This window comes from Microtus pennsylvanicus, chromosome 12 (genome assembly GCF_037038515.1).
Source record: "Microtus pennsylvanicus isolate mMicPen1 chromosome 12, mMicPen1.hap1, whole genome shotgun sequence".
In the NCBI taxonomy this organism is placed as follows: domain Eukaryota; kingdom Metazoa; phylum Chordata; class Mammalia; order Rodentia; family Cricetidae; genus Microtus; species Microtus pennsylvanicus.
This window is the reverse complement of record NC_134590.1, coordinates 36229577-36248170: the sequence shown is the minus strand read 5'-3', so window position 1 is coordinate 36248170 and position 18594 is coordinate 36229577. Positions and strand designations below refer to the sequence as shown.

At 43.8% G+C, this 18594-nt stretch overlaps 1 protein-coding gene across 2 annotated transcripts in view; it reads left to right on the top strand.

The window, feature by feature from the left end:
- The window catches only part of Klf3 (KLF transcription factor 3), a 29764-nt gene extending 25416 nt beyond the window's left edge, over positions 1 to 4348 (top strand). For both annotated transcript variants that reach the window (XM_075943448.1, XM_075943449.1), the window contains exon 6: positions 600 to 4348. In XM_075943448.1, coding sequence (XP_075799563.1) covers positions 600 to 781 — 182 coding nt within the window. In that variant the 3' untranslated portion in view covers positions 782 to 4348. The remainder of the gene's footprint in view (positions 1 to 599) is intronic.
- The last annotated feature ends 14246 nt before the right edge of the window (positions 4349 to 18594 follow it).

Below are 18594 nucleotides of genomic sequence, written 5' to 3'. Positions count from 1 at the left end.
AATTACTGACTTTAATTCAATAAGATCACCAGGAAGCAGTATATCTGTGAGGGTCTTCGTTCTGGCTCTCACTAGCATTTCCCACAAGAGCCTTCCTGTGAGTGGTGGCTACAGGAAGGGGTATAGAAAGCAGAGAAAACTTCTGATGGTAATACATAGGGGCTTGGTATCACTGTCAGGAACTAAATAAGAAAGTGGGCTGCCGAATTCTTTAGCAGGTATTTTGATTGATAGGAACTTTGTAGTTTTAGAAAACTATGGAAAAGAATAAGAAAACCTCAGAAGCTTCCAGTGGACCATGGACCATTTAATCTCCCGAGGGTTTAGGGCTTGGAGACCTAAAGATGCAGAATCCTACTCCATGCTCGTCCCTGGAATGGTTCTTCCTGCCTTAAGAATTGTTTAGATCCTACCCCCATTCTTTTTCTCTGCTTTTCCATGGAGGATACTCTTGCTCCATGCTTTCCTATAGTGACTGTATTATTGACTTTATCTTGAAAGTTACATCTTCCAAGTGCGTTAGTTCAAAAAAATCTTAGCTTCTCCTTTTAACGACGACAACAGCAGAACCATTCAAGCTCCGTTTCCCTTCCTTGCAGGAGAAAAGCCCTACAAATGCACCTGGGAAGGCTGCACATGGAAATTTGCTCGGTCTGATGAACTAACAAGACATTTCCGAAAGCACACTGGAATCAAACCTTTTCAGTGTCCGGACTGCGACCGAAGCTTCTCTCGCTCCGACCACCTTGCCCTCCACAGGAAACGCCACATGCTCGTCTGAAAGCCTGGCTCCACCTCAGTGACTCCCGACTCCTGGCACTCTGTCTCTCTCCCTGTCCGTGTGCGTCTCTCTGTTCCTCTCCTCCTGCCCATTAGCTAACTCATTTTTTGTATGTACATTTTAATTTTGATTCAGCTGGTCTGAATCTCTGAATTTATATCATTCAAGACTTCCATATGGTCAGTAGTTGATTCTCTAACCCTCCCTTTCCTTACCACGGGTCAGACCTAAAGAATGTGAACATTTTTTTTTCTGGGGATGCTAAGCAAACCCTCCTTACAGATACGTTTAATGTAATGAGAACAAGGGAACATGTAAACTCACGACCAATTTGTCAGTTTCTCCATGTATTCCTTAAAAGAATGTCAAAGTAAATGTATCAGAAATACAGTATCCAGCCTGCTAGTCCTTGCCAGAGACCTTCGTACCTCTGCTACATTTTGTGTTCACCCACAAAGAATGGGGTTCCTTTTACCAGTTAGCAAGATAGATCCACAGAGATGTCAAGCTGGTCCTGTCCCCTCTTCCATTGACCTTCCCACTTGCTTGTTGGCCTGGATAACCAACTCCGCTATGTCAAAGTCCTTTGTCCTCCAAAGCACCCAAAGTTTATGTGGAGGCCTTCGCTGAGCCCAGGCTTCTGCCTTAGGGGAGCCATGTGCTCCCATAGTGTGGGGAAGAAGCAGAAGAGCCTGCGAGTGGAGGAGGAAGCCAGCGATTCTTCCTGGATAGGACTGTGGGCCATCGACATCTGGGCCGTTAACATGGGCTGTGCGGTGCATTTGTTAAATGTCCATCCCCAGACATGACTCAACTAAGTGACCCTTGCTACCCAGCTGGATACCTGAAGGGTTATCGGTACCACTGCCTCCATTCCTGCAGGATCCTTCATTGTGGATCACGACGCATTCAGAGTAAGGAATCCACAGAAATATTTGCCCGGTAATGTACAAACAAACAAAAACTTTTGAGACAGTGTAAAAGTGAACTCTCCCCACCCCTCCGACCTACTAAGTGGGCTTTTGCAAACAGGAAAATTAGTGGTACTTATATTCCCATATCCAATTAGTCACATAGCTTTCGTATGGAGCTTTTTTGTGTGAGCTCTACGGTGCCAAACCAGCTGTCATTTGTGTCCGTGACACAGCATACATGAGCATCCATAAGCTTGAGGGAAATAATTGAATTAACCCCTGAGTGACACTATTTGTAAATATACCTAGTGTGAATGAAGCACATAGATCTTTATTTTGGTGACAGATTTTTGAAAACTAGAGAAAAACCACAATTCAGGGATTTATATATGTAGCTTGAAGATTCCCACAAGTTTCTGCGGGAGCTAGCAGTTTCCTGTCGCTACTATGTATCCTGTTAGTACAAACTAAAAACAATGACTCGTGCTGATGTTGATGATAAATAGCACCATTATTTGGGGGGACTTTTTTTTTTCAAAAGCAGGCTTTTGAACACCATAGTCCAAACGCCAACAAAAAACAATTCACACGTAGAAATGCCATTGGTTATAAATTTGAAGAAAATGGGCGCAGTGGGCAGATGTGGTTACATATGACATGACAGCTCCTTCACCCCCTCACAAAGGATGGAGGAGAAGAGAGGAGAGAATCTTGAAAATTCGTCCCAGCCACAACTCAGGATCCAGCACACCTGGGAGGAGCACGCTACTTGATTGTCCTTGAACATCAGTGAATTAGTGATGCAGGCTACCCGCACACAGAAGCAAGGAGCTCACATTGATGGCACTATGTTCAGAGTTGCAGGGACTGCACACAGAAGGTCCTGCTCAGCCCCGTGAACCAGCTGAGGGGAAATGTGGGTGGAAGCTGTAAAGAAATGTTATCTTAGCACTTGGGTTCCTTTTCGTTCTTTTTTTAGCTCTGCAAAAAATAAATTAAAAAAAAAAATCTGTTCATGCTATTAAAGCATGCTGATTAGGCTCTTGCCTTTTTCTCTGTATCCATGGCCTGAATTGAGGAGCGGAATGTCTCTTGGAAAAAGCAGGGTCTCCGTTGTGGGTGTGCAGTCACACCCATGCCAACACCATCGTGTCTTGAAGTGGTTCTTCTGCAGCGCACTGCAGAATCCAGCCTGGTTTTGTTGTTTCAGTTTGTGTGTTCCACACAAACTTGGGGAAGGGTGCCGGGAAGGACAGAATTAGCTTTGCAGTGAAGTACAGTTAATAGCTTCCTGACAGATTTAAATTTTGCTCAGAAATCTACATTACATTACTCTTCAGCTTGCTTAGGTCATGTTAACAGTTCCATCAGAAAGATCTATTTTAACTCGGAAAGAAAAGTAACCCAGAGAACCCGTTCTCTATCCCCATGCTGGTCTGATATGCTTTTAGTTCATTGGCCCTTACCAAATTTTCTTTATATGTGTATGTATTTGTATCTTACTATGGTAGTTGAGAAATTTAGTCTTTTAGTTTTTTGTTTTTTTTTTTAAGCCGTTTTTGTGGAAGATAGAAGATGCCCTGGAAACGTGGTTTTTTTTTTTTGTTTTTTTTTTTTTTGATGGCATGCTATGTTACTGTCAGTGGTGGTTCGGTTGTAGTATTTTAAACTGATGAGAACAGGCTGCAAACACGAAGTCACCCCGTGTGAATTGTTACAGAGTTCATTCAATTCCAGCTTTCCAGTCGGAGTGTGCATCATTAAGTGGGCACTTAGCAGTCTAAAGTCCCTTGATTTGCAGACTGCAGCATAGCTTGGTTCAGCTAAGAAGATGCTAAATATGCAGACGTTTCAAGAGCATTGGAACAGGATTACAGGGGAATGATATATGTATATGTATGTTGTATTAAACACCCACCTGCACTATCAGTATTGCACTAATGCGGAATTTGAGAGACTTGCTGATACTGTAATCTGCACACCATTCTTTAGATTGTTGTAAAGACAATCTCCGAGATCAGAGGTTTTTAATAATTTGGTTTGAAAATAAGAATTGTCTTGAAGGAATTGCTAACGTACATGAAGTCACTTGAGTTTTCTTTATTCTCATCTTGGTCAAGGTTAACAGTTTCTAAATGATTGCAAATTCACTTAAGTAATACATTTACAAAGCCATTTTACATGCATTAAACGAGGGCTACAATGTGTTTTACAAATACTAGCACTTTTTTTCCTGTTATGTACTTAGTGTTAGAGGGTCAGAATAACCTTTCTGCTTAGCATCTCTTAAACCCTACCTGCAAGCATAGAAGGGTTATTGCATTTACAGTACTTTAATACTTGTATAAACTATGCAGAAATTTTTAATAAAGTGTAATATATTTTATAAGCTAATAAGACTGAATGGGTAAAGGTTTTTAGCATGCATTAGTATACTTGCAAATACTGAAACATTTTGGTAATCTTTCTTACTAAAGATGTGAATGTTTAATGTACCTTCGCTGTTTCTACCCTGTAGTCCAATGGGAATTCAGTAATGACATTTTGTCATGTCAAACTGTGAACATAAATTTGTACTGTACAGTCCTCATATACTATATACAGTATGCAATATATGTATTATATACTTGTTAATAAAACCATCCGAATATTACATGTGATCATGTGATTACTATAGGCAATGATCACTAGGAACAAAGGAGAGAGAGTTGTAAAGTTTCAAAGTAAGTCACTAATGAGCAGTAAGTTTTAATGATTAGAAAAGGAAATAGATCTAGCCTGTAGGTACACCACAGGAGTGAAGAGCCTTAAAATAATGACCTTCCTGGAAGAAGGTTGAGCTTAAGCCAAAAAGCTACAGGCAAGCCAGCATTCACCTGTAAATCCATCTGGTACATTCTAGAAGTGCTTTGTTGCATGGGGAGGTTGCTTGTTTGTCCTGGATGCCCAGCTGCCTTAGCCCCAAAATAACCACACAAACTATATTAATTAAATCACTGCTTAGCTCATTAGCTCTAGCTTCTTATTGGCTAACTCTTACATTAATTTAACCAATTTCTATTAAATCTGTGTATCATCACGTGGCAGTGGCTTACCAGCAAAGCACCCCTATCTCCAGCTGTGGACCTATGGCGTCTCTCTCTTACTCTGCCCTTCTTTCTCCCAGCATTCAGTTCAGTCTCCCCACCTACCTAAGTTTTGCCCTATCAACAGGTCAAGGCAGTTTCTTTATTCATTAACCAAAGAAAGCAACACACAGACAGAAGGACCTCCTACACCAGTGCTTTGTTTCTCAGTCCTATCTACAATACCTCCTTGTTGTGTGATGGCCCTGAGGAAACACTTCCTCTATGATTCTGCCCCCTTCTCTTAATCACAGCTGATTCTCCAGCTCCAGGGGATCAGCATCCATTGTCCCTAGCAAAGCAGTTTTTCCTCCAGTGGTGCTGGTCTCTTAGGAATCACAGCCAATTTTTTAGCTCCAGTTAACTGCTCCAGAGACTGCAGATTCTTAAAACATCACACAAAGAGCCCTGGTAGAATCTTTAAGAGACTCTTAAACGTCCCTCTGAAACTTCACAAGCCAGACATCATCATCTGCTTTGCTCTTAACATCCTCTTCCAAGATGCCACACAACAGTCCTCTGATCCCTTAGCGCTCAATGAGTTTATCCAGCAATGTCACATCTGTCATAGAAACACCCCATTCCTGGTACCAGTTTCTGTCTTAGGGTTTTTAATACTGTAATAAGACATCATGGCCATACACAATTTGAGGGAAGAACTTATTTTGTTTATACTTGTACAGAGGACAGAAGAGTGATATACAGGCCGGCTCTATAGACAGAAGTATCTGTCCTGCCTGGTCCTGCAGTCCTTCTGTCCCAAAGAAACACACAGAGGCTTATTAATTATAAACTGTTTGGCCTATTAGCTCAGGCTTATAATTATCTAGTTCTTACAACTTAACCCATAATTCTTATCTATGTTTAGCCACATGACTTGGTACCTTTTCTCAGTAAGACATTCTCATCTTGTTTCCTCTGCTTCTCAATGATGACTGCAACTCTACTTTTCCTCTTCCCAGAATTCTCCTAGTCTGGTCCCCAAGCCTATACTTCCTGCCTGGCTACTAGTGAGTGAATCAGAGTTTTATTAAACCAATATGAGTGACAAATCTTTACAATGTACAAGAGCATTATCCCACAGCATTGTTCCCCATGGCTTGCTCAGCCTGCTTTCTTGTGCCGTCTAGGATCATCTGCCCATAGTTGGTACTACCTACAGTGAGCTAGGCTTCCCACAGCAACTATCAAGAAAATGCTGTTTAGTTTTGCCTCCAAGACAATCTGGTAGGGGCATATTTTCTCAGGTGAGGTTTCTTCTTTCCAAATGACTCTAACCTGTGCCAAGTTGACATAAAACTAGCCAGCACACTCTAGTTCCAGTGTATTTCCCAGAAAGTCTTGTGCTAATGAGAAGTTATTCAATGCAGCAGTGTTGGAGATGGGCCCTGGTGGGAAGCTCTTGAGTCATAGGGTCAGATACCCTGTGGATGCTTTTCTCATGTGTTTGGGTTAATTCCTGAAGGACTGGATTGATTATCTTGAGAAGGGTTACAGCCTGAAGCAATCTCTAATGTTTTTTTTATTCTACACATGCTCACTTCCCTTCCTCTTCCATCCTGGCACTGGCTGCATGAGGCCATCACTTGACCTTGGACTTCCCAGCCTCCAGAACTGTGAGACAGAACTTTATTTATTATAAACTATAAACCAAGTCCCAGGGATGGCTTTACAACAAGACCAGGACTTCCAAGAAGTGGTAATTTTTTTTTTTAGCACCTCAGTCATGCACCTGTTCTGAGTTTTGGTCTTTGGTTTTTGGTTCAGTTTGGTTTGGCTTGGTTTGATTTTGCTGTGTAGTCTTCACTGCCCTGGAACTCTCTCTGTAGACCAGGCTGGCCTCAAACTCATAGAGATCTGCCTGCCTCTGCCTCCCAAGTGCTGGAATTAAAGACATGCACCATCATACCCACCTATGCCATAAATTTTTATCTAGTATTAAACAGGATTCATACCTTAGCAAGTCAGGAGCAGACAGTAAGCACTTCACAAAAGTCAGTCTGGATAAACATGGGTTTTTCAGGCCTTCAATGGTCATGCCATTAAAACAACAGGTGGTTTCTGATTAGGATTTAGAAATTTTTTTTAATTATTGCATTTCTTTAGTGTGTATGTATACACATAGTTGTGTCATGGGGTGCACATGGAGGTCAGAGGACAACTTATGGGGGTCAGGTCACCTTTGACCATATGGGTCCAGGGGATAGGACTCAAGTTTTCACGTTTTTCAGCACTGAGCCATCTTGTCAGCCCTAGAGTTCTTTCTATTTAAGACAAAATGTGGTAGCCTTCATCCTCTCCCATCCTCTTCACAACAACTTTATTTTCATGTCATTGTAGACAAAGTACCTAACCAAAGGAAGACAAGGTTTCCTTTAGAGCATAGTGTCAAGCGTTTGAGCTCTTCAGTGCAGGGAAGACACGTAGATGAGAGCATACAATGGCTGGGGGAAGGCAGCAGAATAGCCTGGATTGGGGACCCAACTACAATCTCTGAAAGCCCACCCCTGCTAACTGAATCCTGCCAGCGAAGCTATACTTCTCGAAGATTCTACTGCATCCCAAAATAATGCTACCAAATGGAGAACATGTATTGAAAACATGAGCCTGTAGGGGACACTTCAGATTCAAAGCATTACATTTATTCTCGAAGCTCATGGCCATTCCATAATACATAAGGCATTTAGCCTAGCTAAGAGGTCTTGAAATCCTGACAGTTCCAAAAGTTAGAAAAGTCCAAATTCCCTTCTGAACTCAAGGGAATTTTTTTTAATTGTGAACTGCTGCAAAATGAAGAAATTATATACTTCCACTATACAATGCCAGAGTAAACATTCCCATTTCAAAAGGGAAGCAAATATTGGACCAAAACCTAGCAGAGTCAGCATTAAATCCAACAACTCTGTTTCTAGTACCCAGGGTAGTTGGTGGCATCATTCATACTCAGATAGCCTTGGCCCTTTGACCTTACCCATGGTGCAGCAGACATTGCCTCTATTAGTCCAGTGCCACTGAGTGCTTTGTAGTTTTCTTCAGTCACCCTATGTTCCTGGCATCTCTAACAACCTAGGGTCTCCATTGCCGCTCCAGCTTCTCCCTCAGTGTTTCACACATGGTGTCTTAGTTAAGGTTTCTACTGTTGTGAAGAGACATCACGACCATAGCAACTCTTTTTTTTTAATATTTATTTATTATATATACAATATTCTGTCTGTATGTATGCCTGAAGGTCAGAAGAGGGCACCAGATGGTTGTGAGCCACCATGTGGTTGCTGGGAATTGAACTCAGGACCTTTGGAAGAGCAGGCAATGCTCTTAACCACTGAGCCACCTTTCCAGCCCCCCATGGCAACTCTTATATAAAAAAAAACATTTAATTGGATAGTTTACAGTTCAGTAAGATTTTATCTACTAATCGTGGTGGGACATGGTATCATGCAGGCAGATATGGTGCTGGAGAAAGAGCTGAGAGTTCTACATCTTGATCCACAGGCAACAGAAAGTAAACTAAGACACTGGTTGTAGCTTGAGCATAGGAGACCTCAAAGCCTGTCCTCACAATGACACACTTCCTCTAACAAGACCACACTTACTTCAACAAAGCCATTCCTCTTAATAGTATCACTCCTAGTGAGCTTATGGGGTACAATTATATTTAAACAATAACACGTATCTTTTTTTCCTTTTTTTTTTTTTTTGGTTTTTCGAGACAGGGTTTCTCTGTGGCTTTGGAGCCTGTCCTGGAACTAGCTATTGTAGACCAGGCTGGTCTCGAACTCACAGAGATCCGCCTGCCTCTGCCTCCCAAGTGCTGGGATTAAAGGCGTGCGCCACCACCGCCCGGCAATAACACGTATCTTATACTAGAGTTCTGACCTCAAATTCACAGAGACCTGCCTGCCTCTGCATCCCGAGTACTGGGATAAAGGTGTGCACCAACACCACCTGGCTTGGTCTGTTACTTTTGCATTGATCCTTACTCAAATGTTCAGTGCTTGAACAAAACAGAGACAAATTCTTTGCCACATTTGCCATGATGTCAGACCCTAGTGTCTCATCCAATTCTCAGTCGAGTTCTTGTTTCCGTTTGAAAACTGTGGGCTGTCTCCATTGTCTGTGATCCTGTTGGTGCTTCAGTCTCCCAGACCTCCACCAAAATCACTCATTACACTAATTTACAGCATTCTCTAGCCCATGCCTCCACACTCTTCTGCATTCGTCTTGAAAACCAGTTTTTAAGAACCACGTAGCTAGGCTTATCAAAGCAAGAGACTTTCCTATCTGGTCCCATTTTCCTTATTAATTATCATTGTGCTACTGGCAAAATTACCTGGCAGAAAAAAAAAAAAGAAAAATCAAGATGGGGGCTCTTGCCAGGAAGAAGTTACCAGTCCAATGTGAATTATAAGAGTATTTTATACTCCCCCTCCCGCCCCCAACTCCACACGTGCAGGCTGTCTGGAGTATATATCTTTAGCTGTGGCTATAGCGGTCCACTGCAGCTGCTGGAATGTCCTCAGAGTGATTATGGAGTGTCCCAACGAGCTGGCTAGCCATGAGGCCAGTTTGGCTGGCCGCTTGCCTAGCGGTCATTTAGTCAAAGCAGCTGGGGCAGCAGGGAAGAGGGTCTAACAGCTGTCATGAAGTCTCATCACTCCAGTCCCCAACGATTTAGCCTATTTAAAGGAGAAAAAAAACATTAAAGGGAGTGGTCATGCTAAAAGCTTAGTGCTAACGTTAATGGTGACTTAACAGTATTTAGTGGCTTTTCCAGTTCATTTTGTTCTACCAACATTACCCTGTCACCAAACTGAAATAAGAGTACAGTGGAAAAAGGCTATAAGCCAATATGCTTGATGAACACAGGAACAACACTTCTCGGCAAAATATCGCCAAGCTAAGTTCAATAGCTTATTAAAAAGATAATTTACCATGATCGAGTTGGCAGAATCTCAAGGATGCAGGGATGGTTCAACATATGTGTCTTAGTTTGTTTTGTTGCCGTGACAAAGTCCATAAGCAAAGTCAACCAGGGAAATGTCTTAGTTTCTTTTCTGTTCCTGTGCTAAAACACTATGACCAGGGCATCTGACAGAAGGAAGTGTTTATTTCGGCTTACGGCTCCAGAGAAACAAGAATCTGTCACCATGCTAGCTGGGAAGCCTGGCAGCAGACAGGGCTGGAGACCGGAGCAGCGAACTGAGAGTTCGCATCTTAAACCACAAGCTGGAAGCACAGAGAGCAAACTGGGGGGTGACGAGAGGCTTCTCCAGTGACGTATTTCCTCTAGCAAGGCCACACCTCCTCAGTCTCTCCATATAGTGTCACCCAAGTGGGGACCAAGTAGTCAAATCAGCATCACAGCTGGGCATTGAAATAGGCATGGAAACGGGAGCCCCAAACTGAGAGTCCACGTCTTAAGCCACAAGTAGAAAGCAGAGAAGTATACTTGGGACAGGGGATGCCTTTTAAGCTCAAAGGCCACCCCCAGTGGCACACTTCTTCTGGCAAGGGTGCATCTCCTAAGCCACTCCAAATTGTGTCATCAAGTGGGGACCAAGGTTGCAAATGCCAGCGAGTATGTGGCACAAGAACCATCTCATTCAAACCGCCAGGAAAAGGGGGTTTATTGGTTTATAAATCCTGATCCCAGTCCATCATGAAGGGACATCAGGGCAGGAATTCAAACAGGAACTTAGAAGCAGAAGTTGGATCAGAGACCGTGGAGGGGTGCTGCTTACTTTCTTGCTCCCCATGGGTTCCTCAGTCTGCTTTTTTATACAACCCAGGGTCACCTGTCCAGTGGAAACACTGTCAACAGCAGGCGAGTCTCCCACAACAATCATTAATCAAGAAAATACTCCACAACTTGCCTATAGGCCAATCCAATGGAGGCCTTTCCTCCTCCGAAGGTTCCTTATTCCAGATGACCCTGGCCTGTGTCAAGTTGACAAAAAACGAATCAGCATAATGTGGAAACCCATCAGGGTTACACATTACATCAATAGAATGATGGACAAAACCATTTGATTATCTCAACAGACAAGAAAAAACATTTGAAAAAATTCAACTTATCTCTGTGATAAAAGCTCTGAAAATATATATAGGAGGATTGTATCACAACAGAGAGAGGGCTATTTTAAAAAAAATAGCTAACATCAACAGAATAGGCGAAATCTGAATGCATTTTCTCTAAGATTGGAAGCAAAATAAGGGTGTTTATACCTAGTGCTCTTATTAATGAGTAATAGAGCCCCCTGAGCTAGTGTAAAGATCTGAGGAAATGCTGAGGGAAGACCCCAGATTCAAAGAGCGTGCAAAAGCAAAGACCGCTTATTAATACAGCACAGAGAGGTTGACGCCTGTACAAAATGGCGACAACCCCGAAGGAGCATGCAGGCTACTTTTAAGCACAGCTAAGGGGCGTTTCGAGGACAGTTAGGTCATCTCGTTCAAAACTGGTTAAGCAAGAAAGTTACACTAGTATACTTTTAACTGGCTGAGGTTTAGTCTTATCCTTTTTGGACATACGTGCACAAGCTTGGGCAAGCTCATCTGTGACTCAGAAGGGGCTGGTGGATTTGTCCTTGAGACAGTGTGAGGCTGACCTGACCTAGGCCCTGTGTTCATTCTTTCTTCTTTCCAGGTGTTATTGGTAAATGGCCCTTTATGGGAAAGACACCTGTTTCGCCTTTCTCAGAAAACTGAAACCTAAATTAGTTATGAGAATGGGAGAGTTTAAGCCCTTCACTGGGTGACGAGAAAAAAATGACCTCTCTCTCTCTCTCTCTCTCTCTCTCTCTCTCTCTCTCTCTCTCTCTCTCTCTCTCTCTCTCTCTCTCTCCCCCACCTTGTGGTTGTTGTCTCAGCAAAGCTTCAGGCTGTGTCTGCTTGTCGGCCACTATGCCCCCATCACGACGGTCATGAACTCACGCTCTAAACAGTGTCCCCGAACTCTTCCTTCTATAAGTTGCCTTGATCATCTCAGAACCGCAGTAGGAAAGTAACTAAGATACTTTCTTACATAAGCAAATCTTTTCTTACTTTGTGTGTGTGTGTGTGTGGCGGGGGGAGGTGGTGGGGGGGAGGGGGGTGGTCCAAGTCAGAGTTTTTTTGTGCAGTCCTGACTGTCCTGGAGCTCACTCTGTAGACCAGACTGGCCTCGAACCTGAAGATCCACCTGCCTCTGCCTCCCAAGTACTGAAATTAAAAGTATGTGCAACCACCACCCAGCAAACAAAAATTTAATAAATTGAAAACAAATTTAAAGAACACCCAGAAGGGTTTGGTATACACGCATTCAATACCAACACTTGGGAGGCAGAGGCAGGAGGATCTCCATGAGGTCCAGGCCAGCTGAGTAGAGTCCCAAACCAGCCAGGGTACGTAGTGAATCCAGAAGGAAGAGGAGGACAAGGAGGAAAAAACACATTCAAAGCTACATATTCTGTTTTTTTAATGCATGCATAATCAAAGTCACAGAGTAAGCTTTCAACTTGAAAGCGGGCATCAGTGCAAGAGGAAAAACAACAAAAAGGAAAAGAAAATGAGATCCCTATATCTCAGCTTGGGGCTTCATTAGTCTATATCCACACAACTCAGCTCTATGCAGAGAAAAATTAGTCCAGAGAGCATTCATTTGCAAAGGATCTAGCTGGTCCTGCCTCTTCCCTGCTATCTGATCTGGTCAGTCACTCTCCTCCACCACCCTGAAGTTCTGTGACGTCCTCAAGCCAGACTACGTTTGCTGATTTCTCTTTCAATAAGTGAAAGCTTTCAACCTTACTCATGGGAACTCACTTTTTATGAACATCAACTGGTTGAGCAAGAGGCTGAACTGAACGTTTGTAATGAGAAAGAGTCCTCTGTCTGGTTTCTTTTTGATGCCCCTTTCCCTTGTGAGGCACGGAGGGAAGAAGTGTCTGCATGCAAACTTTAATGAGATTCCATTAAATATGCTTCCCAGTCTTCCACTTGTCAGACATCGGGAAAGAAAAAATCACTGATTTTACAAGAATTCAGTACATGGGGGTGGGGTGTGGGGTGACTGGGATTAAGAGTTTTCTTGCTCAGTCAGGAGGACACAAACTCCAGAAGAAAGACAATTTTACTGGAGGGGCGGGAGAAAGGAGCACTGGGCTGGCGGCCTCGATGGCAGTCTCAGGAATACAATGTGATAAGCCAGGAGCAGTGCAGGCTCTGGGCTGTCTAGTGTTGCCTAATGTAAGGGACTATTGAAAGACTCTAAATACATTTGTAAGCTCCCTCAACCCTAAGACATTTTTCTAAAACCTTACACTCACTCTATCTTGGAAAAGGGACAGTTGCCCACACACACACACACATACTGGACTGCTTATCCCCCTGTGTCCTTGAGAATAATCTTCAAACATAACTCCATTTTGGGAATTGAGGCAAATACAACCCACAGATGTTGACTCAGTTCCTGATGTATTAATTTAGTCACTGAACCAAAGGTCAGGATGGACCACAAATGTTCTCCCTTATCACTTGACCACGTAACTATTCTCCTGCCCTGGAATAGACCAATCATTGCTAGTAACCCTTTGAATAAGCCAATCCAATAAGTTGGGAAACAACCTACAGGTCACCCCCCTTGTGTTTGTGGCTTTTTGCTTTAAAAGATGGACTGTAACAGCTATCGAGGTCCTTCATATCCCGAACCTGAAGTACCCTGTCATGACAGAATAAAAATCCTCTTGCTTTTGCATCAATTTGTGGTTATGTGAATGGTGTCTGGAGCAACTTTTCCCTGATGTTTGGACTTCTAGTCCAGCACTATGATGTCCAGGAGAACTAACAAGGCTATAGCAAGATGAATGCAAAGCCATTTACAACCATCAACAGTCATTTCTACAGTGAAAGAAACCCCAAATAAACAGTATTTCAAGGGAATAGCTATGCTAACCATTAGAAAATCTAAAGGTCTCCTGGTATCTCCTAATAACCTGCCTGACTATACACTCTGTTGACCACTGTGTGTGTGTGTGTGTGTGTGTGTGTGTGTGTGTGTGTGTGTGTGTGTGTGTGTTGAGACAGGGTTTCTCTGTATACCCTGGCTGTCTTTGAACTCACAGAGATCTACCTGCTTCTGCCTCCCAAGTTTGGCGATCAAAGGCATGTGCCACCACACCCAGTTTGACAGTATTTTTTTTTCTTGTATAGTCTTTGTATCTCAAGGACATCATTTCTGTCACAGTACCTCTTTGAGTAGCTGGAAGAGGTAACACAGGCTGTTGCTATGTAGCTCAGGCTGGCCTTTACTTCCTGAGTGCTGGGATTAAAGGTGTGCGCCAACACCACCCGGCTTCCCTCATTTCTTTTTACTGAAAAATTTATTTGAGAGTCTATTCCAAAAAATACTGGTAAACAGAGAGGGGAAAAGGGATAAAAGGGAGGGAAATAAACCAAACAAAAGTGTGACCTGATCAGTGACTTCTGTGGCTGATGAATCAGGAACAAATTGAAGTCAACAACACAAGAATTCCAAACGCAAGCCGATCCCCACAATAGCAGCTCCTGGTGGACAGTCCCTAACTACCTGAGATGCTTATTAGGAGGTCCGGGGAGCTTTTATTTGAAATTTCATCCTTGCGGGATAGACTCTTATTGTGACACAATCCCAGATCCATGAACTTCCTCTCCAGTCAGGTGCAGGCAGCAAGCAAGCGGGGATAAAAGGATTCTTGGCAGTGTTCCCACGCTGGGATGAACTGACAAAACACACCCTGGAAATGACACAAAACATGTGACTAGAGCCTACTTAGCCCATGCTAAACGACAGATCCTAGTTAATATTCCTCTAGGTGAACCCCCAAAAGTGCCCACAGCTGCTCTAGGCCCCAAACATGAAGGGAAGTCAGAGAGGAAGAAGGGGGTAGTTAAAATGTCATTAAAGGTCCATGCGCAAAGTGAAGCCCCTCTCGGGGTTGGAAAGACCCATGAAGCCGCAGCTCATCACAGGAAACGCACCTCTGACCCCATGCGGCTGCACACCTGGCTGATAACCAGAAGCATCTGTGGCCCAGAAGAGCAATCCAGCAGCCAAGGCCTCCCCACTGTGGATCTGCTCCCACAGGAGAGGGAAGAGGTGTTAAGCAGCTGGGGAGAGGGTCACAGAAGAGGAAGGGAGGAAATGGAGAGGACATCCCGGGTCTCTGAATTCATTGTCTCCAGAGTTGCCCTGGTAACCTGAGAGCCGGCATATGTTAAGGTCTCTTGGCATTCTGAGTAATGACAGCAGTCAAGGCCACCTTCCCCAAATTCCTGTCACTGCCTTCCGCAGCCAAACCAGACTGCTTCTCCCTCTGCACTCTCAAGTCTGACCAGTTTTAAATATGATGCACAATGCTTGGTTCACACACACACTCACACACACAATCACACTCACACACACATTCACACACACTCACACACACATTCACACACACACACAATCACACATACACACACACACAATCACACATACACCCACACACACAATCACACATACACTCACACACACACACACTCACACACACAATCACACACACTCACACACTCACACACTCACAATCACACTCACACACACATTCACATACACATTCTCACACACACACACAATCACACATACACTCACACACACACACACACACACACACACTCATACACACACATCTTCTTGTGAATCATGAGGGCAAACATTAGCTCAGGAGCTGTACCTGACTACTAGAACCTAAAACTAGCTATGAGAAGCCTGAAAGATCACTGTTTTTCCCTGTGTTCCAGAAGGTGCACTTGTGGAGGTCAGAGGACCTCCCCCAAGGTTACAGAGGTCAGTTCTCTCTGTCACCATGCATTCCCAGGATCCAACCCTGATCCCAGGCCTGTGTACTGATGACTTTTACCTGCTCACCCACCTTCCTGGCCATCACACAGTTAGTTGTTAGTTAGTTTGTTTCATTTTAGATAGGGTCTCACCATCTAGCCCTGAGTGACCTGGAACTCACTACAGAGACTAGGCTAGTCTCAAGCTCACAGAGATCCACCTTGCTCCGTCTTCCAGCTGCTAGGATTAAAAATATGAGCCACCACGCCCTGCTCCATATGGCGTTCTTAAAACAATATGGGGCTAGAGAGATGGCTTCACAGAAGAGTGTAGTTCAGTTCCTAGCACCCACATGGGGAAGTTTACAACTTCCCATAACTCTAGCTCCAGCGAATCCAACTTCCTCTTCCGAGCTTCAAGGGGTGTTGCACATATGTGCACAAACACACAAACACACACACACACACAAACACACACCTCTGAAAACAAATCTTTTCAAAAATCCCCACAAAACACAGTAGCAGACCTTTTCGTGGAGTCTGGCCCTCCGCCTCAGTTCCCGAGGACAGAACCAGCTGCCTTCGTTCACACATCTGTCTTGTCCTTGCGGTTTTGTACCTGGACCTAGTGAGTCAATCTCTCTGAGCTTCTCTTGCCTGGATTGGCTCATAGTTCACCGACAGAATTATAAGGATTATGTGAAGTGATGTTTGAAAAAAAGCTACATGGGACGTTGCTCAATATATTAGTTATTCTCACTATTTTACCACGTACCAATGATAAAAATGAAAGAGACAGGTGGCGGCGGCTGGAGAGATGACTCACTTGCTAAGAGTGTTTTCTGCTCACCCACAGGACCTAAGCTTGATTCCTAGCACCCACGTTGGGCAGTTCACAACTGTCTGCAGCTCCAGCCTGGGCACTTCTGGCCTCTGCAGGCTCCTGCACGCTTATGCACAAACCCTTACACAAATACGCATAGATACAGATCTAGAGATAAAAGGAAGTTTTAATAATTTTTTTAGAAGAAAGTGACCCACGAGAGTGGCTGCAAGATGTTCTCAAACACTTGTAATAGAAAGATCACTAGATCTTTCAGAGTATTGACAGTGTTCATAAAAAATTTAATGTATACATATCTCCTTTCTAGGGACGTGCTGCAAACTGAGCTAAACTAATTGGTTGGGCAGCAACCATCAGTTCTCCTCATGAAACCCTATCCACTCCAGTGAAGAAAAGTAGATGACCCAGTCTTAGTGGGTAAAGCCAACCCAGCCTATGGTATAGATACAAGATGAGCTTTTGTACACATTGCTAAAGGTGTGGTAGATACGGTCATGTGTTGATGGAGCCCTCCGGGTTCACTCTTCCTTCCTTCCTTCCTCCTTCCTCCTTCCTCCTTCCTTCCTTCCTTCCTTCCTTCCTTTGTTCCTTCCTCCTTCCCTCCTTCCTTCCTTCCTTCCTAGACCAGGTTGTCCCTGAACTCACAGAAATCTGTCTATCTCTGTCTTTGGAAAGCTTGAATTAAAGGCATTCATCACTCAGTCTGGTTCTTCTAACTTCTTTCTAATACATTTTTATAGAGAAGTCAAAAATTTCTTTCCTTCTGCTCTTTTAGGTTCTCGGTTGGCATCTGTGAAGGTTTGGATGAGAATGGCCCCACAGACTTATTTGTTTGAATACCTGATCTCCAGTTGGTGGAACTGTGGGAAGGATTGGGGGTATGGCCTTGTTGGAGGAGGCGTGTCACTGGGGGAGCGGCTTTGAGTTTTCAGAAGTCCATGTCATTCCAAGTTATCTTTCTCTGCCTTGTACTTGCGGATGAAGATGTGCGCCCTCAGCTACTGCTCCAGCACCATGCCTGCCTGCCCACCTACTGCCTTGCTCTATACCATGACAGTCATGGGCTCTAATACTCGGAAACTGTAAGCTCCAAAGTAAACACTTACTTTGATAAGTTGCCTTGGTCATGGTGGTTTATCACAGCAATAGAAAAGTAACAAATATAGAAGTTGGTACCAAGGAGTGTGTTATTCCAGTGATAGATCTGGAGTCACCAGGCTTGCTGGCAAACACTTTAAGCAACGAAGCATCTTTTACATGGATCTTTGAAAAGATAATACAGTTGGGGCATAGCTCAGTTGGCAGAATGCTGACCAACATATCCGAAGTCAGGGATTCAAGCCTCAGCACTACAAGGTGGTGAAAACAGCAATAAATTCCAGAGGAAAAAAAAAGACAAAATGTTGGTCTCTAGGGTAGTAAACTGTGGAAGGCAACTGAAAAGAAGACCAATGGATAGGATGAGCAAGTCAGGAAAACTCATCACACAGAGCCTTCCGGTGCCATCTCTAGGCAGTGTCTGTTGCTGTTAGTGATTCCAGCACAGCTATTATGCTGATAGCCAAACAAGTGGAGAGGGTGGCTTGTTTACACATGCTTCTTTCTCCCTTTTCTTCTTCTGAGACAGGCTTTCTTTGCTGTTCTGGAACTTGCTCTGTAGACCAGGCCAGTGTTGAACTCACAGAGGTCTGCCTTCCTCTGCCTCCAGACTGATGAACGGAATTCAAGACAGGCCAATCCATCCTCCTCTTTCAACATAGTAACAGAAATGTCTTCTGCTGGGATCAAAGGCCTGCGCCACCACCGCCTGGCTGCATCTGCTTTTTAAATTCAGCTTTTACTCCAGAAGTACCCAGACCAAAGTTGCACATTGGAGGTGGCTCCTTCTCCTACCCTTACATTTCCACGCTCTCAACGTTTCCAAAACATCCTGACTTTTATTGGGAAAAGATAAGTAAGGAGCATGGTTAGTGGAAAGTCAAGCGCCCTCCTAATTCACAGCTTCTTAACCTGTGGTGTTATCCCCTGTGGGGTCATGTGGGGTCATGTGGGATCATGTGACTCACCTGTAGTGTTATCCCATGTGGGGTCATGTGGGGTCAT